We start from the raw sequence: 19,709 nt of genomic DNA, 5'->3' as shown, positions 1-19,709 counted from the left end.
GTACGATTTCACTGCGCTTTTGTTTTTCCGCACTATCTATACCATAAACGTTAATTGAAAGTTTGTTGAGTTTCTAAAATTTTGGAATCTGGTCTAAAGACATTGGAAAATGCAAACCATCGTATTGTAGCACTGAGCTGAAATGTGGATACGAAGTAATTTTGCTGGGATTGTTGTTGTCGGCTGGGAACAGAGCTGCGGTGACCGACCAGAGGAAGCAATACGAGTCGCTGTTACGGATGTTGACGACAGCCTTCTTATCTTGAATATCTTTGGGTAGTGGTGTGTATGTGAAGACACCGCCTCGTAGTGGTACGTACTTGTTGATATTCACAGTCAAATTGATTATTTCAGTCAGCGACCAGCCTGAATCCTTTTCCTGGAAATCTTCCACCTTTTTCAACAAACGCTCCGTCGCGTTTTCGATGAACCATTCGTTGATATTGTCTGGAGGATGATTTCATTTCTCGTATTAAAAAATTTGATCTCTTCCACCGTGCGATCGTCTTTTCTAATTTCAAATTTACAAGCCAGGATAACGTTGGCTTTCAAGCTCCTGTCTTTCTTCAGAGCGTTTTTTAGTCTCGTCACAGCTAGTACCTTTGCGTCTTCTAGAAATCTCTCCACATCTTTATGTTTTAAATTGACGATGGATCCAGTTCGAATTCTCTCCTCGAAAGCTGATTCCAAATCTTCCCAGTGAACTCGATCGCTTCTTCTTACTTTCCGCGTACCTCCACCCGTTTTCTGAAGACGTTTGAATTTTTCCGTGAGCGCTTTCAAGAGTCCGATCGTTGTGATAATTCTCATCTTTTCTCCAATCGATGAAGCCTTTCGCAAAATTTTGTTCAGAAGCCGAATATTTTGACTTCCAAATTTTAACCATTTTGCAATTTCTGCCGGGCGGCGACGAGTTTTCAGATAAAATCTTGAACGCCGTTTCCATAACATCGATCAATCTCAAACACTTCGCGGATTCCATCTTGAGCTTTTTCCTCACGTATACTTGACAAGTTCTGACGTAATGATCGTTTGCAGTGATGAGCGTCCTTTTTATAGGGCAGCTGTACGTATGTTTGTGTATGCGCGCGCACCTTTTAGCATTCCCAGGGCGATAGTAACCCAACACCGCAGATCCATGACTTTGAATGTACCGCGGCTATTGGTCGACCTTGCACGCTGGTCTTGACTGAACCCGTTCAAAATTCATCGTTGAGTTCACACGGCAGTTACAAGCCAAAAAATGTCACGTGGTTGATATCAAACCGACATCCGAATAAGTGAAACACGATTCTCGGAACCATTAATTTTGGAATGTCACGTGGTTGATAACGTGGGAAGGAATGTGGGGGTGGTTGATGTTACACATCAGTGATATTGGGAAAGGAATTCGGAGTGGTTAATGTTACACATCAGCAGTCATATCGTGGGAAAAGAATGCGGGATGGTAAAAAAGTTCTCGCCCCCCGTTGCGCCCTCTACCGTCGGCAGGCGAGCACTACAGACCTTCGGTACGGCAGACTGTGACGTCATCGCGGGATTTTGACCTTCGATCGAACAACTGTCGGTAAGGTTGCACGGTTTTGACCTTCGGTACGGCAGACTGTGACGTCATCGCGAAGAAGGGTTTGAGTCTGGGCTACGCGGAGCGGAAAAGGGTTTGAGTCTGGGCTGCGCGGAGCGCCTCGGTGGGCTGCGCGGAGCGGCTCGGTCGGTAAGGAAGGTGGTTTGTACTCAGAACCAGCCTTGCTGTACTACTGACGCGGCGCAGAACTTAACGCTAGATCGCGATGTCGTCTTTCGCGCAGCTTTACGGGGTCCTGGGGTTGGGAGGGGTGGTGCTCCCTCGTCGCTAGCTGGTCTTTCGCGGTTGCCTCGGTTGGGTGTAGGTGGGGTGCGCGGGGAGGCTGCGGCGCGCCGACCGCCAGCGGGAATCGCTTCCGCCTTGGATTCCCGCGCTGCAGGGATCTGCGTTGTCTCCCCCTCCGCAGCCTCGGTATCCTTCCCGCGAGATCCCCGCGGTTTCGCCTTGCCTCGAAATATCTTCGGCGTCGGAGTTGGTCGCTGGCTTGTGGCTGGTGTACTCGAAAAAATAAAATAAAAACGAAAGCCTGCAATATCTTATTCTTAATTCGCTATTTCGTCCCTGTCGAAGCCCGGATGCGTGACTCCAGTTCTGGCGCTCACTTTCATTATCTCGCGACTCGATCTCCGAAACCCTTATTCCTGGATTCCGCCCAAGGTTCAGGGAGTACCTTGTAACGGGCATGTCTGTCCGAAATGCCACGTTACAACGTTGATTCGCAAATTATTCAATCTCTCAAGCTTTTTCGCATCATGTAGAGTAGCAGGGAATTTGATAGAAGATCTTGCACAAATTCGATAAGTTTCTAGATTAGGATTCGTGAAACCTACCTTAAAACTTTCATGTTCCTACGCATCATAGTTCCATAGATATCTTGTCTCGAAGCTACTGAACTGCGGAGAAGCAGACGAAGAACTAGATCAATTTTTTATCACCCGTGAAGTTTAATAAATCCGTAACTACAGGATCTAAAATTCACAGGATAGGTTTATCCTGCCTGGGACTTTTGGTGACGCAAGTTTTGTATTAAAATATCTAGCAGTTTTCAAAATATGGTACATTGATCATACACGTAAGATGTACATAGCAGCTAGTTCGGCAGCGTGAATGATTCTGGTTGCTTCCGGTGGCATTCTCATACTTGGCTGCGATTCGTTGACGCGAATATTGATCACACGATGAAGTGTTTAGACTGAATTAAGAATCAGAAATTCATTTGTTTACAGGTGGTGTGGTTTACTGCCCTTTTCCCATACGCTGTCCTACTAATACTGCTGGTGAGGGGAATTACTCTACCTGGAAGTACAGAAGGAATAAAATACTATTTGAGTCCGAATTTCTCGGCAATCACAAAAGCTGAAGTACGTATGAAATAAAACTTAATTACTTGGTGATTATTTGGTGAACCGACCGTAGTAACGTATCGTGTACCGTGCGAGACTGCGGAACGAAAGGACCCGACTTTAAATCCACAGACTGTCGACGAGGACCTGAATGGCAGCTTGCAAAAATTGTATTATAGGTCACGTTGTGCAGGGACCGAATCGACGAGCTAAGGTTTGAAATCGGTCAGGCTACACATGGACAAGGTTTTCTAAAGTTTTCCTTGTTTCCCGTGCGAATGCGGGTGTTTCTATTGATCGTCTTAAGACGGCTGCAGACGAATAATCATGGTTACTAATTCATCTCTTCTCTTGCTCCGTAGAAGCTAAAAAGGCTTTTGGAGACATACCCTTCTTACGTTCTGGAAAGAACGCTGCGAGAGAAATTTGATTCAGATTTAAATTCGATTCGCAAATCTTGTGAAGCTCACGCGTGCGAACTCTGATGTTCGGTTCGTCCAGATTTCTAGCTCAGATCGTCACAATCTGTAAATTCGGTTATTGTAGGTCGTAACAACTATCACTACGCGTAATTGAAAAATTTTTTCTTCACACAAACATTTCAATTCAAATACACATTCATTAACACATAACAAGTTCTTTCGATCATTTCTTAGCTTTGGAATTGAACAAAGTTTTATTCCAATTCCAAATTTTTGATCACGTATTCTATGTGCAGGCTAATATTGAAAGATGAGTAGTATAACAAGGTTAGTTCTGGATACAGATTCTTACATACGGACACCCCCAAGATACAAACCTTTTTCTAGAATGAATAAGAAGTTTCTTCTCTGCAAGCACTGTGTATAAGGAGACTCTAATGTGTAGGTGTTGTGTTTACCCTTTTTCTAGAATGTTCCAGGGTGGTGGATGCAAACTTGCGCTATTGTTTATATCTTGTTTCTTTTTCCGTGGGGTTGCAGAAACAGGTGTAGTTTATCAAGAAGTAGTATACGGAGACGTGATAAGTGCAGAGATAATTATCGAGCAAAACATGTAAGTCTGGATTCGTGAAAATACGTTACTGAGGCGACAGTTTTGATAACCTGCCCTACGGTTACTATACGGGATGATAATGAACTCAGCCTGTAAACAAACAGTTTTACTGTATTGCTCTTGTCTTCTCACCGTGTGATACAGAAAACCGCATAAGCCACACGCCCATTCGACTGTCAGACAGACAAACAGGCATGCGGATAGATAGAGACACCTAAAGGAATTTCGCACTCTGTAAGATCCGGAGAGGTGCTCATGCACGTCCACCCTCGCAGACCCCGCACCCCCGACCAGCTATGCAAACGTTACTACCGTACGTAAATCCTAATCCCGCATGAAAAAACTGAAAATCTCACATCGTTTGAAAAAAAAATAAGCTCGTAAAACACGGCGGGGCGCGCTACTTTCGATCTAATGTCACAGTGCGCCTCGTGCGCAATCAAGCTCGGCCGTTTGTGGCTACTACGATACGCTCATATTCCCCCAAGAAGCACCTCTGGTGCTAAAACCTGTAACTAAGTACATTAGAAACCTGGACATCACGCACAAAAAGACCTTCTTCGATCAAAATTGTTTGCATATTATCTTGTACAAGAAAAAAAAGGACAAAAACACAGGATATATAAATGTTCTCATCCTTTGTCAAAAAAGATTCAAAACACATACTACTGCTAAGTACATGTCTGATAATTCACAATAAAAGAATGATTGAAACTCAACCCTTAACTTCCACATCTCTCTGGAATCACGCTGCTGTCATACTGGGTCAGCCTGACCCTAAACTTATCCAACTAGGCAACTTCAAATGATAATTGGGTATAAATAAGAAACGAAATGACTTGTACACTACCATACTTTCAAATTACAGGTAAATTGAACAGTGCCCATCGGACCCCGGTGTGCCAGGCAAGAGTTAATAAAACTTTCCGGTTGAGATATGATCGTGAGCAGTGGACATTGATTGTATTTGTGGCCTAACTATAAGTGTGCTACTGAACCCTACTCCTTACTAATTTAATTTTATTTTCTGGATTTTCAATACCATTATGCAACAGTTGCCAATCCTTCACTTACAATTACGCAGTGGTAGTAGGGTTCAGTAGCACACTTATAGTTGGGCGTCAAAAGTACGGACAATATTCACTACTTACATCTCGGTTAGAAAGTTTTATTAACTCTTGCTTGGTACGCTGGGGTCCGATTAGCACTGCCGTATCTTATCTGTAATTTAAAAGTATGCTAATGTGTGAGGTAGTTTCTTTTTTATTCATAACTGAGGATCATTTGTAGTTGCGTAGTTCGATAAGTTTAAGGTCAGTCTTACCCCAGTTTGGGAATACACAGTGGGGGATTTCAGCTAAAACGTGGTCATAAGTCAGTAATAGATTAGACTTTTACCAAACTTAGTATTTTATAGTTCTTGGGGTCGCTCAATACGAATTTAGGGCGCAGATTTTCAAAAACAAAATAGCTGCGGAAATATAGCAATGCGATTATCGAGATACTTGTTGGAAAAAGCTGAAAGTCAGCCCCTATACATTTTTGGGATCAATAAATACGAATCTGGGGCGCAAATTTTCAAAAACATAATGATGGCTAGAATGTGGTGGTGCGATTATACAAATACCATTGCATATGGCCGAAAAATACTGAATTTGAGTTTTTGGGTTCACTGCATACAAATTTCAGACGTTTTGGTGAAGAGCGATTATGTTAATAACTTTATTTGTCAAAATATTGGTGCAATTTAATCAGAGACATCCACCCAATCCTCATTTTTGCGTAGAAAAAAATTTCATTGGCATTCACCTTCTTCCACTTCGTACGCATTTAAAAAAAAACAATTTTAATATCTGCGTTTCGGCATTTGATCGTATCTGCACAAGACAATCAGCTTCATTTGATACCAAATTCCAAACTTAGTATTTGGTGATTGATGTCCTGTCATGCAGTTTCGCAGTGTAGCAAATGCCTTTCTTCGTGGCAAAAAGATAAGCTGATCCTGAGATCCTGTAAAAATACGGATACATATAATTACATGGATATCTACGGTGTTGAAATTGTGTCCACTGTAGAGCTCTGGTTGCAGAATACATTTATATTTTATAGTTTTCAGCCAAGATTTGATTACAACAGCAGGAGTTCAACTAAAGCATCTGAACATATTCTTTATATTGTATTCTGCCTTTAAATTTTCAAACATGCATTTCCGAGGAAATTCTGCATAGAGAAAGGAATAAATGCTAGTCAGAGACATTTCAATCTATCAGAAGTAACATCAATTTGTCCTCCTCTTTTGTAATTTAGGAAAGCTTTCCGTACGCAAATAAAAACATAAGAAAAGGTTCGGTATTCAAACGTAGAACATGGCAATCTTTTTTTAGCCCAATGCAAAAACGAGACGAGATGTCTCACTAGAACAAACACGCTAATGTGCAAAAATACGTAACGTCAAAGCTAACCAATATTAAAAACTTATTTTTGCAGAATCAGTTTCTAATAGTTGATGCTTTAGGTTCATCGCAGAATGAGCGCGGGATTCAACGGGATTTGGCACTTTTGGTCTGCATATCATTGGTTTTCTTTCTAACAACTAGCCACTTCTTTGATGAACAATTGTATATAATAAACAAATAGAGTGACGTTTCTTTTTTGCAAAAGTAAAATATTTGTAATATTCTACATACTTTCAGAAACTGCATCCATATTCTCAATTTTCTTTTTTAATAGAAACTTTCAATTTATATGAGTTTGAACTTTTTAATGAGATCCGTTGATGCGCGCACTTAGAAACTGCCGTTGTAGCAGATCAACTTCAGGCAGAAATATTTCGACAACCACACGTAGGGGCCGGGCCTAACGGCTTTGAGCAGAGGGAATAAATAGTTTGTAAACGATGCCTAGCGACCAAAGGTTTCGAAAGGAAATCTCGTTATTCGACTTTTGGCCACGTTTTCGCTGAAATCTTCCACTGTGCAGCAGTACGATTCCAGAAAGATATGGAAGCTAAAGTTTGAGTTTCAATTATGCTTTTATTGTGATATCAACAGGCATGTACTTAGCAGTAGTATGTGATTTGAATATTTTTTGGTAAGGGATGAGAACTTTTACCCTACTGAAAATTTTCATGTGATATATCATGTAGAAAACTATTTAATAGATCACATGATAAGTCACAAATTGTTACGACCGAATCCAACAAATAATTTATTAGTAAACTTATCACGCATTTTTATACATGAGTTATCAGATTCAGAAAATTATTTTGTAATTTATCATGTGATTCGTTACCTGACCAGATCTAAAGGGAGAACAAACATGAAAGTGTCCTAGGTTAGGATCGAACCCACGTGTGACATATTGGTAAGCATTGATGTTGACGCCTGAGCCACACCACACTTACATATAGGTTACAATCTTGCAATCATAATTCACAACCGCTACGAAAGAAGTTGAGTACATTCAAACAATAGCTCAATTTGTTATTTGGTCCCACCCCGGGAGACTTTTTTTTCTTTTTCTTAAATCATATGTTGGAATCAGTCATAACATTTTGTGATTTATCATGTGTTTTATTAGGTACTTTTTTACATATCACATGTACACTTTCAGTAGGGTGTGTGTGCTGCGTTTTTTGTTGTATGAGGTGATGATATGCATATTATTTTGATCAGAGAAGGTATTTTTATAGGTCATGACCAGATTTTTAATGTACTTGGCGAAAGTTTTTTGCACCAGAGGTGCTTTTTGGGGGGATTTTTCATTGTCCAAACGACTAAATTCACCCTCGGCCTTTGTCCCGAAATTATACTGAACTCTTGCCCTTTTTCTCCTATGAACAATTTCTCTTCTACATCTTTTCATTATACTCTCTAGATTATTCGCAATAAATCAATTACCTGAGCAATCACTTATCTCCTCAATATCAGTTGCCTTTGATTTCCCCTTATCCTTTGTCCGTGTACGCGGTCGACGGATTTCGCACTCAAAATAGGCCGTAGTGCAATTACGGCTGCGTGTGGAAGGGATCATCGCCAGCTGCTCGTCGTGATTATAGTCATCTACCCCGTAACATTTGTGCAATTTAAAAAAATTTTTATTCTTTCTCAGCTTAAGAAGAATGAATAATTTTTCGCAGTTGTACAAGTTTGCCTCAAAACGTAAGACTTTTATTTTCTCAAAAGAGGTAGAAAAAAGTAAAATATAAAGGTTCTTAAAAAAAATTGTACAAAATTTGGGATGATTAGTCGATATGTCTGGACATGGGAAAAATCGGCAGCTGATTCAATGAGTGTCAGACGGAACGTTGCTCATTTTTACATATAGACTGCCTCCCGGACAAAACACGGATACAAGCATTATATTCGATGTTGGGAAGTCTCTCTATAATATGTATATGCTAATTTAATGCTACTGATATTTTCATATAAAAATGTACCTGAGAGCATTCATAACGAAGTGAAATTTATACTTGCCAATTGCAAATGATTGCGTGGCTCTTAAGCTTCATTTTTGGGTAGTTATCAGTATTTAAAAAATACCGATAATTCGAGTTGCGATAATTTAATTCAAAACTAAGAAGTAAGAGAAGTTACTTTCTCATTTACAGCAATAAATAAAGACGGTGAATGGCATTATAATTTCATAATCCTAAACAACATAAAAGAACGTCACACTTGGGACCTGATTTTGAAGTATGATTACGGGTCATTCTGAAGGTTTTCCGGTCAGAGCTGTTCTGTAATTGGTCAAAATTACGTTTATGACCTATGTTACCAAGGTGATACAAATCGCAGAAGTAAACCCAAGAAATGGATTACGATTCAATCATACAATGGGTCCTGTTAATCAGAGACTAGTTGAGTATTTAACGAATTCTGACAACCTTTCGTAAGTAACAGGATTTATACAGAAGTCGTCCACCCAGCATAACTTTCTGTTGTCGGAGTTTATTTTCCCATGAGAGTTAGCTGAACATATGATTATATCCTTGGTCAATGAAATAAGTAAAATATTTATGTTTTGTGTTCTTCATGAAAAAGGCATGTCAGTGATATTTAACATTTTATTGTTACCTCTGGAAATTCATAAAATGAACTTTGGAAGCGCATGCTGTGCTAGTGATATGTGAAAAAATAAGTAGGCTATTCACTTCGTGCTACATCATAGAATTGACGCAGTACAAACATTTTGAAGCTTAGAACCGCGAAGACTTCAATTATTCATCAAACATGTGGAGGTCGATGGTAGACTGGCTATTTTTGGATGCTGTTTGACAACTCATAATTCATAAATGTTGACTTTTTCGATTTCAACCTGTCTCTTCGTTTGCGAGGACACTATGCTACATAATTGTCGAATGCTAATGCAAAAATCCATTGCATAAAGATCATAATTAGGTTATTAAACAACTGGAGGCTCTTAACATGATACCAAAGCATTTAATTATCAACATCTACCAAAGCTTGATGACAGTGAAAGATAGACAGACTTATCCACAACACTGCCTCAAAGGCAAAGCTGGATCTAAAAAATTATTCTTTTATCTTTCTTCCTAAAATAATAGTCACGACTGCGACCGAGGCAATGACACATGCGGGTGGGATTTTAGCGAATTTTATTCTGATCACGGAAAATCCTGACTCATGGTAATGCATCATAATGCTCTCCACGTCGCCGTGAAAGAAACAAGACCGTCAAGGTGAGAGGAAGGGTTGGAAATGGAAACTCGATGTAACTGTCGTACGGCCATTTATTACCGCAAGGAAGACAAGTAGGCTGCTTTTCTCATATTTGTGGGGAAAACCCTATATCAGTTAGATAGCAGGAGAAAAAAGGCATGGGAAAGTTTCACGTACTTTACATCATTGTGTTGCGTAGTATATCCCGCTTGATTTTAATCGTAATAATTATGCCTCATATTTTTTCATGTCACCAATATTTTACAATATTAGATTATCTGTTGTGGGGTATCGAACTGAAAGCTGTGAAATATTCTTCACTGTTTTGTTTCGACTATTAGTACATTACGACCCACGCCCCGAATGCTGGATGCCCTGGTCGTGTGTGATATAAAGGCCTTCGCCTCGCCTTTATATCACACGCGGCCAGGAAATCCAACTTTCGGGCCTAGGGTCGTAATGTACTGAAGAAAATATACATTCTTTAATTTGAATCTGCCGCGCCGCAACAGTTGGTAGTAAACCGAACTTTGGCAAAACTGATAGAGAGAAATAGGTAGGGATTAATAGACAGAGGTGGAGCGATACGAACAGAAAATAAGAAGAAGCACTTGCGATAATCAGTGCAATAATTAAGAGAGACAAAGTGCGAAATAAAAAATTGGAAAGGATAATCACATGTGTGACGGAGAAAAAAACTTCAACTCTCGTTTATCTTGTTACAGAGCAACTAATCGAGTTTGATTTTCCTGAAAATCCTCAATAATAATTTATGAGAAAAAACCCCCTGCATACATAATCTTACCCAAGTATTCTTTAAAGGGAGGTGTCTTTTTTTCTAGTCTTACTTCATTCTTAAAGATGTTAAGAATATGTGAGCAAAATTTCAATCCTAAATTCGCAAAATCGACTTGAGTTAGCAGATGAACCCTCCGAATACTTATCATCCTGTGCACTCTAGTCAAAAGTTTAAATGCCTTGTTGTCAAAAGAGCTTTTTTGCACCTGGTGTGTACGATATTTGAGAAATCAGAGTACTGATCGACTTCAAATGATAACAGCATGCAGAGTATACATTCTCCTATCGTTCGATGAATGAAAAAAGCTATTCGTCGATTATTTGAGTTTGAATGTGAACATTTCGTAGGAAGTTTTTTTTTCCTTGGTTTAATGAACGATAGCTACATGCATACAAACTAAAATGCCACTGAATTTTATTTCATTCAGACAATCAGAAGTTAAGAAAACCTGCATACCAGCGATCACGACATTTTTGGCGGGATTAAAGATGAGAAGGATCAGCAGGCCGAATTTTTTAAAAAAGAATTGACAATTTTTTTTTAATTGGTAATATCAATAAATATACGGTAAAAATTTTGAAGTAATTAATAGCACAGTCCCATTTTCATTAAAACCCAACAAAAACTCTCATTTTAACGAAACAAATGGGACACTTCCTGTAACAATCAAGGCCTCAACAACTTAACCTAACCCGATTTTCCCACCTTCTTGAGCATATATAACTCCTCGTAGAGTCCCTTAGTCGGAGAAATGGGGCATTCTTTATGCGAAATAAAGACATTTTTTCCACATTTTTGGTACTTTGTTCAAGTTTGCCAATGTTTCACAATAGTTGAATAATTAATTTTGGTGAGAAAAACTAAGAGAGATTTTTTTGCGATCCATAAACAATAAATTTTTTTTCTGGATTCTTATAACTCATTTTTGAAACAAAATATCACGTTTGGAGTGAATTTCGTCCCGTGTGACCGTTATGCAATTCTACTGACGTGTGACTTACTAGGGTGTTACGTGGGGGTGGGCATGTACTGAGCGGGTGGTAGTGAATGATTATAAATAATCAAAGATGCTCTGACGTAACGACGCTGAATAAAAATTAAAAACTAAGACAAACTTACCTCTCGATAAGCCGGTAATGTAGGTACACTAGGTACGTTGTTGCCTAGTCCTATACAAGTCTGTGAGAGTTGTTCAAATGGTTGAGGCTGATTTATAATGAAGTGGGATAGGTTATCGTTCAAAATAAATGATTTAATATGATTTGAATTGGTAAAAGACAAGGTATATTCTTCAAACGATTAATTATGAAATGAATCAATGGTATAAAAGAAAAATCAAAGAAGGTAATCACAAAGTGTCTGAATTTAAACATAGATAACGTCGACGGACGAATTCATATTCAAATATAGAGAAGCTGTAGAGCAGATAAAATGAAAAAAGGCGCGCGAAAGAATCTGAAGAACAACGGGCTAACAGAATCAAGGCTGCGGTAACATATAAACCGGAAATGAGGGAATCTATTTCGAAGAAACGTTTGAATAAAAGAAAATGCAATAGAGCAAAAGGCCTGGTGTCACCTCTGACAAAAAAAGGAGAGCTATTCCTTCTGAGATATCTGATGGACGAGTGTTATTAGAAAATCCAGATTTTAGAGAAGACGAAGTTGAACTACAATATTTAGGAAAAATGAATCATTCATGTCAGTTTTGTAATGCTAAACATTTTATTACTGAGTTTCCTCGTGATAAAAACTATAGTACTTGCTGTAACAAAGGTAAAGTGTGAATTTTAGAAGATAGTCCTTACCCGAAAGAAATTGTAGAATTGCTAACCGGTACCGATGCGTATAGTCTAAATTTTAGGAGAAATCTGAGAAGTTACAATAATTCCTTGGCATTTGCAAGTTTCGGTGCTAAATTGGATTTCATCGAAGGTCGAGGTCCATTTGTGTTCCGTATATGTGGACAAACGTATCATAATACTGTAACGAGCTTTGGACCTCGCCCGGGGGGAAAACGGGATCAGTCCAGCGGCAAGTTTACAAAAGAGGCGTTCTCTAACCCGGAAAATAAAATATAGAGGTTTATTTGATAGCGGCAAAGCAGAGGCTGGGCGCTAGGTTTCGGAGAGTCAAAAAAGAGCCAATGCTCTCGCAAACATCTGCAAATTCGAATAACGAACCAGTTACCGACTCGAACGGCGACTCTTTACAATATAAGCAGAGATATCACGCTGTTTAATTACAAGACTCGTCATCTAAACGTGACGGGCTGGTGGTCGGTAAGGGGAACGTGGGCGCGGAGATGAAATAGTATGATTGGCAATCAACAGATTGTAGATGTTTTACCAGCATCTTTATTTTACAAAAGCCGTACAGCTGGGCAGAAGGCTAAACAATTAAATACTAAATAAGACGGCAAACGAATTCGTTGGTGTCGGCATGCTTCGATACAATTTGAAATAATTATAATATACCAACGCGGCAGTACATAACAAAATAACAGTTCATAAACAGGCGATCAAGTAAGGTAAAAAATGCAAATACAAACCGTGCTCCTATCGCTATTGATTACTTCGCAAAATACAAGCGAAACTTAGCTCTCGGCAGTAACGGCACGGGCGCGTACGCACAATCTCACCACTCTGTCTCACTCACATTCACACGCCAGCTGATGCACCGCTGAGACGCGGCACGGCACTCGACGGTTCTAATCTCTAAATCTTATAACAGAAACGGCAGAAGGCCATGGAACGACGATTCAGAGCTGTTTATTAATTATCAGTAAATCAAGTAGGAAAGAATTTAATGTGAAATCGGCTTGACCCTCACGGAAAAAAACCCTCAATTTTTAGGAGTAGGCCTCAAAATTTAGGGCTTTACCCTGAAAGTTGAGGATAAACCCCTAAATTTGGGGCTTTACCCCCAAAAATTGAAGGTAAACCATCATTAATGGAGTGTTTATCTCCAACAGTTAGAGATTAACCCTCAACAATTGGAGGTTCAACCCCAAGAGTTGAAGGTGAACCCTTAACGTTGAAGGTGAAGCCTCAACGTTGAAGGTACACCTGCAACGTAGAAGGTAAACCCGTAACGATAAAGGTTAATTCCTAACAATTGAGGGTTCAATCTCCAAGACATGCAGGTGAACCCTCGACGTTGAAGGTACACCTTCAACGATGAGGATAATTCGTATCCCCAAAATTTAACTGATGGTAAATGTGAGGGTGAACTATCAACATTGCGGGGATTGTCCCCTGCAACCCCAAGGGATACACCTAACTCATCTTGAGGGTAAACTCTAAAATTTGGGTGTCATTGCGAAAATATAATATGTAAAAGATTGGTGGTGAACCCTTAATTCCATTGCACATAACCCGTGAAATTTCCAAGGTAATTCTTATGATATTCGTTGAAGTTCTATTATTCTCAATAACATCTGAAATGATCTATCTATATATTATTTATGGTCAAACCAATGATTCAATTCGAATTCAACTGTCGAGCAACTCGCTGGAAAGAATACTACTTAGTTTTTTCAGGTCTTAAATAATAAATCATAAACTACACTATATATGGGAATTCCCACGTCAACTCGGTGAATCAAAAACATTGACCCTCTTCGATTTTCTCAGTGATTTTTTATATGATAGTTCTTGGAAATTATCTGAAAATTATCGAATCTGAATATTTTATATATTTTATTCATTTTCATATAGTGTATGAACATTGTACATGTACGCATACATCTTCATTATAATATAACAATGAATGAAATGCATTGGGTATAGATAATTCTTCACGGCTATATGAATTATACATACGTACATTCAATCTTATTTACGATTATTTTTCATCGTGGGAATACATTATACCCTCCTTCTATATTGACCTCGAATTCGTATAGATATATACAAGAATTTACTAATGTTAATATATAATTTTCGTGGCATTCACTGATAAAAATGAATATCCAAATGCATATATAATATATGTATATGATTGCCTCAAGATATCAAATGAGAAATAACCAACTTCTTGATTAGTCAGTTTCTATTGTATTTACTAATGGTGTGTAATGCACTTTTGTAATACCGTTACATCTATAATCCCAATAAAATGACATAATAAGCTCTTGCCTCGAAAATTCTTTCAAAATGAATCCTCGATTGGGAGGTTCACCCTCAACTTGGAGGTAAACCCTCGACATGAGAGTGGACCCGCGACTTCAAGGTTAACCCTGAATTAAGGGGTACGAATTTACCCTTTAGAGGTTAAGGGTTATTTTGGGGGTTATTTTCGGGGTAAAGTTGGGGTTTTTTTCGGTAAGGGGGCCGCCACGAGGCTCGCTGGCGTTTACGAAAATGGCCAATCGAGCCGGCCGGCTACCTGTTGCTTGATAAAATGGCCTGAGGTCGCGAAAATCTGAGCAACCAGCGAGATTCGTGTTGGCGTCCGCCGAGCTGCGTTTGACAGCTTAAGGGGGGGGGGGGGGGGGGGGGGGGTAAGGGTTTCAGCGTAAAAAAAAACACTTTGTTTGTGAATTTTTTTTGAAAGTATGGATTAAGCAAATTTAGTCAAACCTTTTGTACATTATTAAGTATACTTTTAACAATATTCTCTAAGTTTTTCATGCGGAAATATTGAAAAACAAGCCGGTGACAGAGCCAGCCCCAGAACGTCTCACATAAGAAACAATTTGCGGTGTTCACTATATCTCGATCGGAAATTATCTAATATCAAAAACCATTCAAATTTAGTCTAAGTATCATCAAATCCTCCCCCCAACGTTCTTTGATTATTTTTTTTCATTTAAAAATTTTTGGTGGCCATCTAAAGTTTAAACTGCTATTTTCCACGCAACATTCCGCCATTTTGTGGGTGGGAAACCCCCTTAATGTAAAAAAAAAATTTAACTAAATGTTGGGGGGAGGTATTTTATATGTAGAAAATGTGTACCAAGTTCGAAATGAATCCGTCAAGTAGTTTTTGAATGGCAGTGAACACGGACTTTGAAAAAGTAGTTTTGAGAAAAAATCACAAGCGCACGATTGAACATACAACGAAAAACTGACGCTCGTCTCTCGCTTTAAAATACTGTACAGTATATAGTATACATGATTTAATAAAAAAAATACAGAATGGTCTATACGGAAGAAATTTGTAAAACCTCTTTTGAGTAGAATATACTTTGTGAGCCCAAAAGAAATCGAACACTATTATTTACGAGCGTTATTACTACACGTTCGAGAAGCTCAATTATTTCAAGATATGCGCAAATATGATGGTACAACATATCCAACCTCTCTCGAAGCGGCAATAGCACGTAGGTTAGTTTTTTAAGATGAAGAATGTGATAAATGCCTTGCCGAAGATTCGAGTCTCATATTATCAACCGAGATGTGTCGTTTATTTACATATGTGTGTCTGGTATGCGAATCAACGCTCGACAATTATTTGAAAAATACAAATATGAGTTTGTCGATCAAAATGAATACAACGAACAAAACGAACAAAAAGCTTTGCAAGTTATAAATGAAATACTTATATTACACGGCTTTATATTGCAAATCTTTAATCTACCGGATATTAAAGGTCTCACATTAACGTTTCATATAGGTAATGATGACAAAGATCCTGAGAGTATGATTGCGTCCAAACAATTAGACAAAGTATTGATTGATAGTTTGACCGAAAATCAATGAGCTGTATTCAATGCAGTTATGGCTGCCGTTCGTGGTGAGTCTTCTAATAAGCTTATCTATTTGGATAGTCCTGGTGGCAGTGGGAAAAGCTATTTACATAACACTATTATTTCCACGTTAAATAGTGAAAATATCATCATATTGCCTGTGACATGGACTGAAATGGCAGCAAACTTATTACAGAGGGGTAGGACGGTTCATTCGACGTTCAAACTGCCGTTGATCTTCAATGAACAATCAACATGCAATATAAGATTCAATTCGAAACATGGAGTACGTATGAGTGATGCGAAAGTTATAATTTGGGTAAAATAACAATGGCGTCAAAATACGCACTAAAAGCCGTTGATCGTATGTTAAGACATATGCCACTGCAATGAACCATTTGGGGCTAAAGTGGTTATACTTTCAGGGCATTTCCGGCAAACTGTACCTGTCGTACGACATGGTAGTAGAACACAGATTTTGGAAGCGCGCGTCAAAAGTAGTTTAGGGATTATTTTTACACGTATGTCATTGAAGGGTAACATTCGTGTGCGTGACGGACAAACGGATTTCAAGCAATGGGTTTTGAAAGTTGGCGATGGGATGCCAATTCATTTAAACGTAATAATGAGGTTGTCGCCATTCCGTCCCATATTTTGTCGGAAGGGAATATTGTGCAAGAAATATTTGGAGAAAGTGTGGATCCACAAGATCCATTAAATTATGGTAAAGTTATTCTAGCTCCAACAAATACCGACGTTACCGCAATTAATAATGAAATCTTGTCGAAAATCAAAGGTGGTGGACTTGATTATCTGAGTGTAGACTCAGGTGAGGATGCAGATGATACAGATATCGCGAATGTTTTTCTGATTGAATTGATGAACTCACTGACGCCGAATGGTCTTCCACCACATAAATTAACATTAAAAGTAGGAAGTATTGTTATTCTGCTGGGTTGTCTGAATTTATCACAAGGATTATGTAATGGAACTAGACTGGTCGTAAGGAAGTTGCATGAACATCTCATTTGTATTGAGATCATTAGCGGATATTGTGCTCGAGAAATAGTATCAATACCGCGGATAGATTTAACGCCATCGGAAGAGGAGATTTTTTTTAAGATGGTTAGAAGACAGTTTCCGGTCAGATCAGGTTTTACAATGACAATCAATAAGTCCCAAGGACAATCTTTTGATAAAGTCGGTGTATATTTAATTATTTACCGAATCCAGTATTCGGTCATGGTCAGTTATACGTCACCCTGTCCAGAGTTAAGTCTGAGAACAATTTAAAAGTGTTGGTGACGAAAAATTCTGTTATCACAAATAGTGAAAAGTTGAACGATGTCAAATCCTGTACAAAAAATATCGTTTACAAAGAAATCTTAGGTGCCTTGTAAATCGAACGAATAAATGCTGTATACATATTTGTACTATGAAAATATATTTTATTCCAATGGCATCAGCTGCTACTGCCTCACATAGATCTAAGGGCTAGGAAAAGTCAAGTGCTAGAGATTTACATGGATATAGTCTCCTACGGCGGATATAATTAAGCGCTTCCCACAACCAGTTGTGAATGCCTTATGTGGATATACTTGCGCTACGAAATTTAGCTGCTACTTCCTCAAGTGCGTGGATACAAGCGCTATGAAAAATTAGCTGCTAACGATATTCACAAGATATATGTTGATATACTGCTAAATAAAATAGCTGCTGGGTTCTATGGATAAGTGTTGAACACCGGCTGAGTAAAATTTCGAGTAACAATCTCAATAATTCGAAGATTATATAATGGTTATATGTAGTTGTAGTCTGACGATGTAGGTCGGCTATAATAACGTACGTTTTCAATGCGACTTTGAATATTAGTATGAGAGAGACGTTTGAATTAAATTTCTTACATTTTTTAGGCTGTGTTATTCCAACACCTATATATTTTGACTTGCGATGTCATTACAGTCGACGTGCAATATGAAAATACTAGAAAAAAATGGATATAGTGATCTATTTTTATCATGTATTCATGTATGTTCATAGAATAAGTTTGACACGCAGCGAGTTTTGAGATTGTTTGGACAAATTGATTAAGTGGACTGTTCTTGGTTCGAATCGCGTAAGCAATGTGAATGTAAACTATAAAGCTATATACATATATTTGAAATTCGTCGCAAATATAAAGCTATAGTCATACAGGTAGACAGAAACTCATTGTACAATATTAAATTTGAAGTTATTCAAACAATTATTAGTGGTTATAAGTGACATGACGTGACTATCTAGCAAATCATTTAGGAGGTCAAAGTACCAGTATAGCAACTGAGATAATGTGACCTAATTCAACTTAGGTTAATTTGACATGGAGAAAATAGGGTATTCCAGGACAGAGAAGGAACAAAAAATAAGATGAAGCGACAGCAAATGAATGTGGACATAATAAGAAAATTCAACAAGTCGATAAAAATGTTATAAGAGGTGTGTGAAACATGAACTATCTGCGATGTGTTTAACCTAAAAGAAATGCTTCCATTCAATATTTTGATATACAAAATAATCAGACAAGTCATATTTTAATTGTATATACTGTATTCAAAATTGTGATCCTGTATGAAGCTATGTATCTATCAGAAGCAATGATTTTATATTTCAATGTCTTTCGCTGTTCACATTCACATTGTACCGAGTCTCACATACATTTTTGTGGCTTGCATTTAAGATTCACTAATATAGTTCCATTGATTTTTGCATTTTTGAATCTGAATATAAGCGTTGTTCGTGTTTTAGATTACATGTAAATTTGTGTCAATTTATCTTTGTATTAAACTTTTAGTGTTGTATGATGATATTTTTACCTAGAGTTGGCAATAGCTTATGATAGTTTTAAGTGACCCGTGCACTAAGAGGGCTCGGTTTGTGAGTCAGCATCGTGTAGGTTTATATTGATTTATGTAAAAAATTATTTTGTTTGCGGTTACGGAAGGTATCCACTAATTAGTCACTTTGTTTAATCTCCGGTGAATTGTAAAATGAGTATATTACATAAGTATTCAGAATGCAACGTGTTATTGTTACCGTTATTATTTTTCTTGTTATCAATAAAAGTGTCTTAAAGAAACACTTTATTAGTGGTGCGGATTGTAAGTTTGTGAGTCGCGTATCTCAGCCTCAACTTTCGCGTTCGAGGTTTGTCATGGCGACGTCATTAATTCTCGAAAATATTACGATATTCGGGAGATACTGTATTCTCAGAAGGGGGAGAAGGTATTTTTAAGCCTTATGTGTGCGTGTAGTATAGTCCTACAATAATCCGTTGTGTACGTGTTATATAATTTATGATTCATTTGTTATTGTATTGTATCATGTTCTTGAAAAATGGCTGGTTACGGCCTCAGTCGACATTGACACTTCTTGGCAATTAGTCACGGTAAGACAGTGAAAGTATTTATGTTATTGTTGTAATTGATTGTTTGAATGGTTATTCTGTTAGCATTTATCACCAAAAAACGAACATATATGTTTTAGATAAAATCAAAGGATGAATTACCAGGTGGAGAAGACTTTTATCGGAGAGTCGC

General features: G+C 38.1%; 1 protein-coding gene across 1 annotated transcript in view; it reads left to right on the top strand.

The window, feature by feature from the left end:
* The window catches only part of LOC107226905 (sodium-dependent dopamine transporter), a 429,903-nt gene that overhangs the window by 326,324 nt on the left and 83,870 nt on the right, over positions 1-19,709 (top strand). Inside the window, exon 7 of the mRNA XM_046733912.1 lies at positions 2,812-2,946. Coding sequence (XP_046589868.1) covers positions 2,812-2,946 — 135 coding nt within the window. The remainder of the gene's footprint in view (positions 1-2,811; positions 2,947-19,709) is intronic.

This window comes from Neodiprion lecontei, chromosome 3 (assembly GCF_021901455.1).
Source record: "Neodiprion lecontei isolate iyNeoLeco1 chromosome 3, iyNeoLeco1.1, whole genome shotgun sequence".
NCBI lineage: Eukaryota > Metazoa > Arthropoda > Insecta > Hymenoptera > Diprionidae > Neodiprion > Neodiprion lecontei.
The sequence above is the reverse complement of the archived record's forward strand: the minus strand, read 5'-3'. Positions and strand labels throughout refer to the sequence as shown.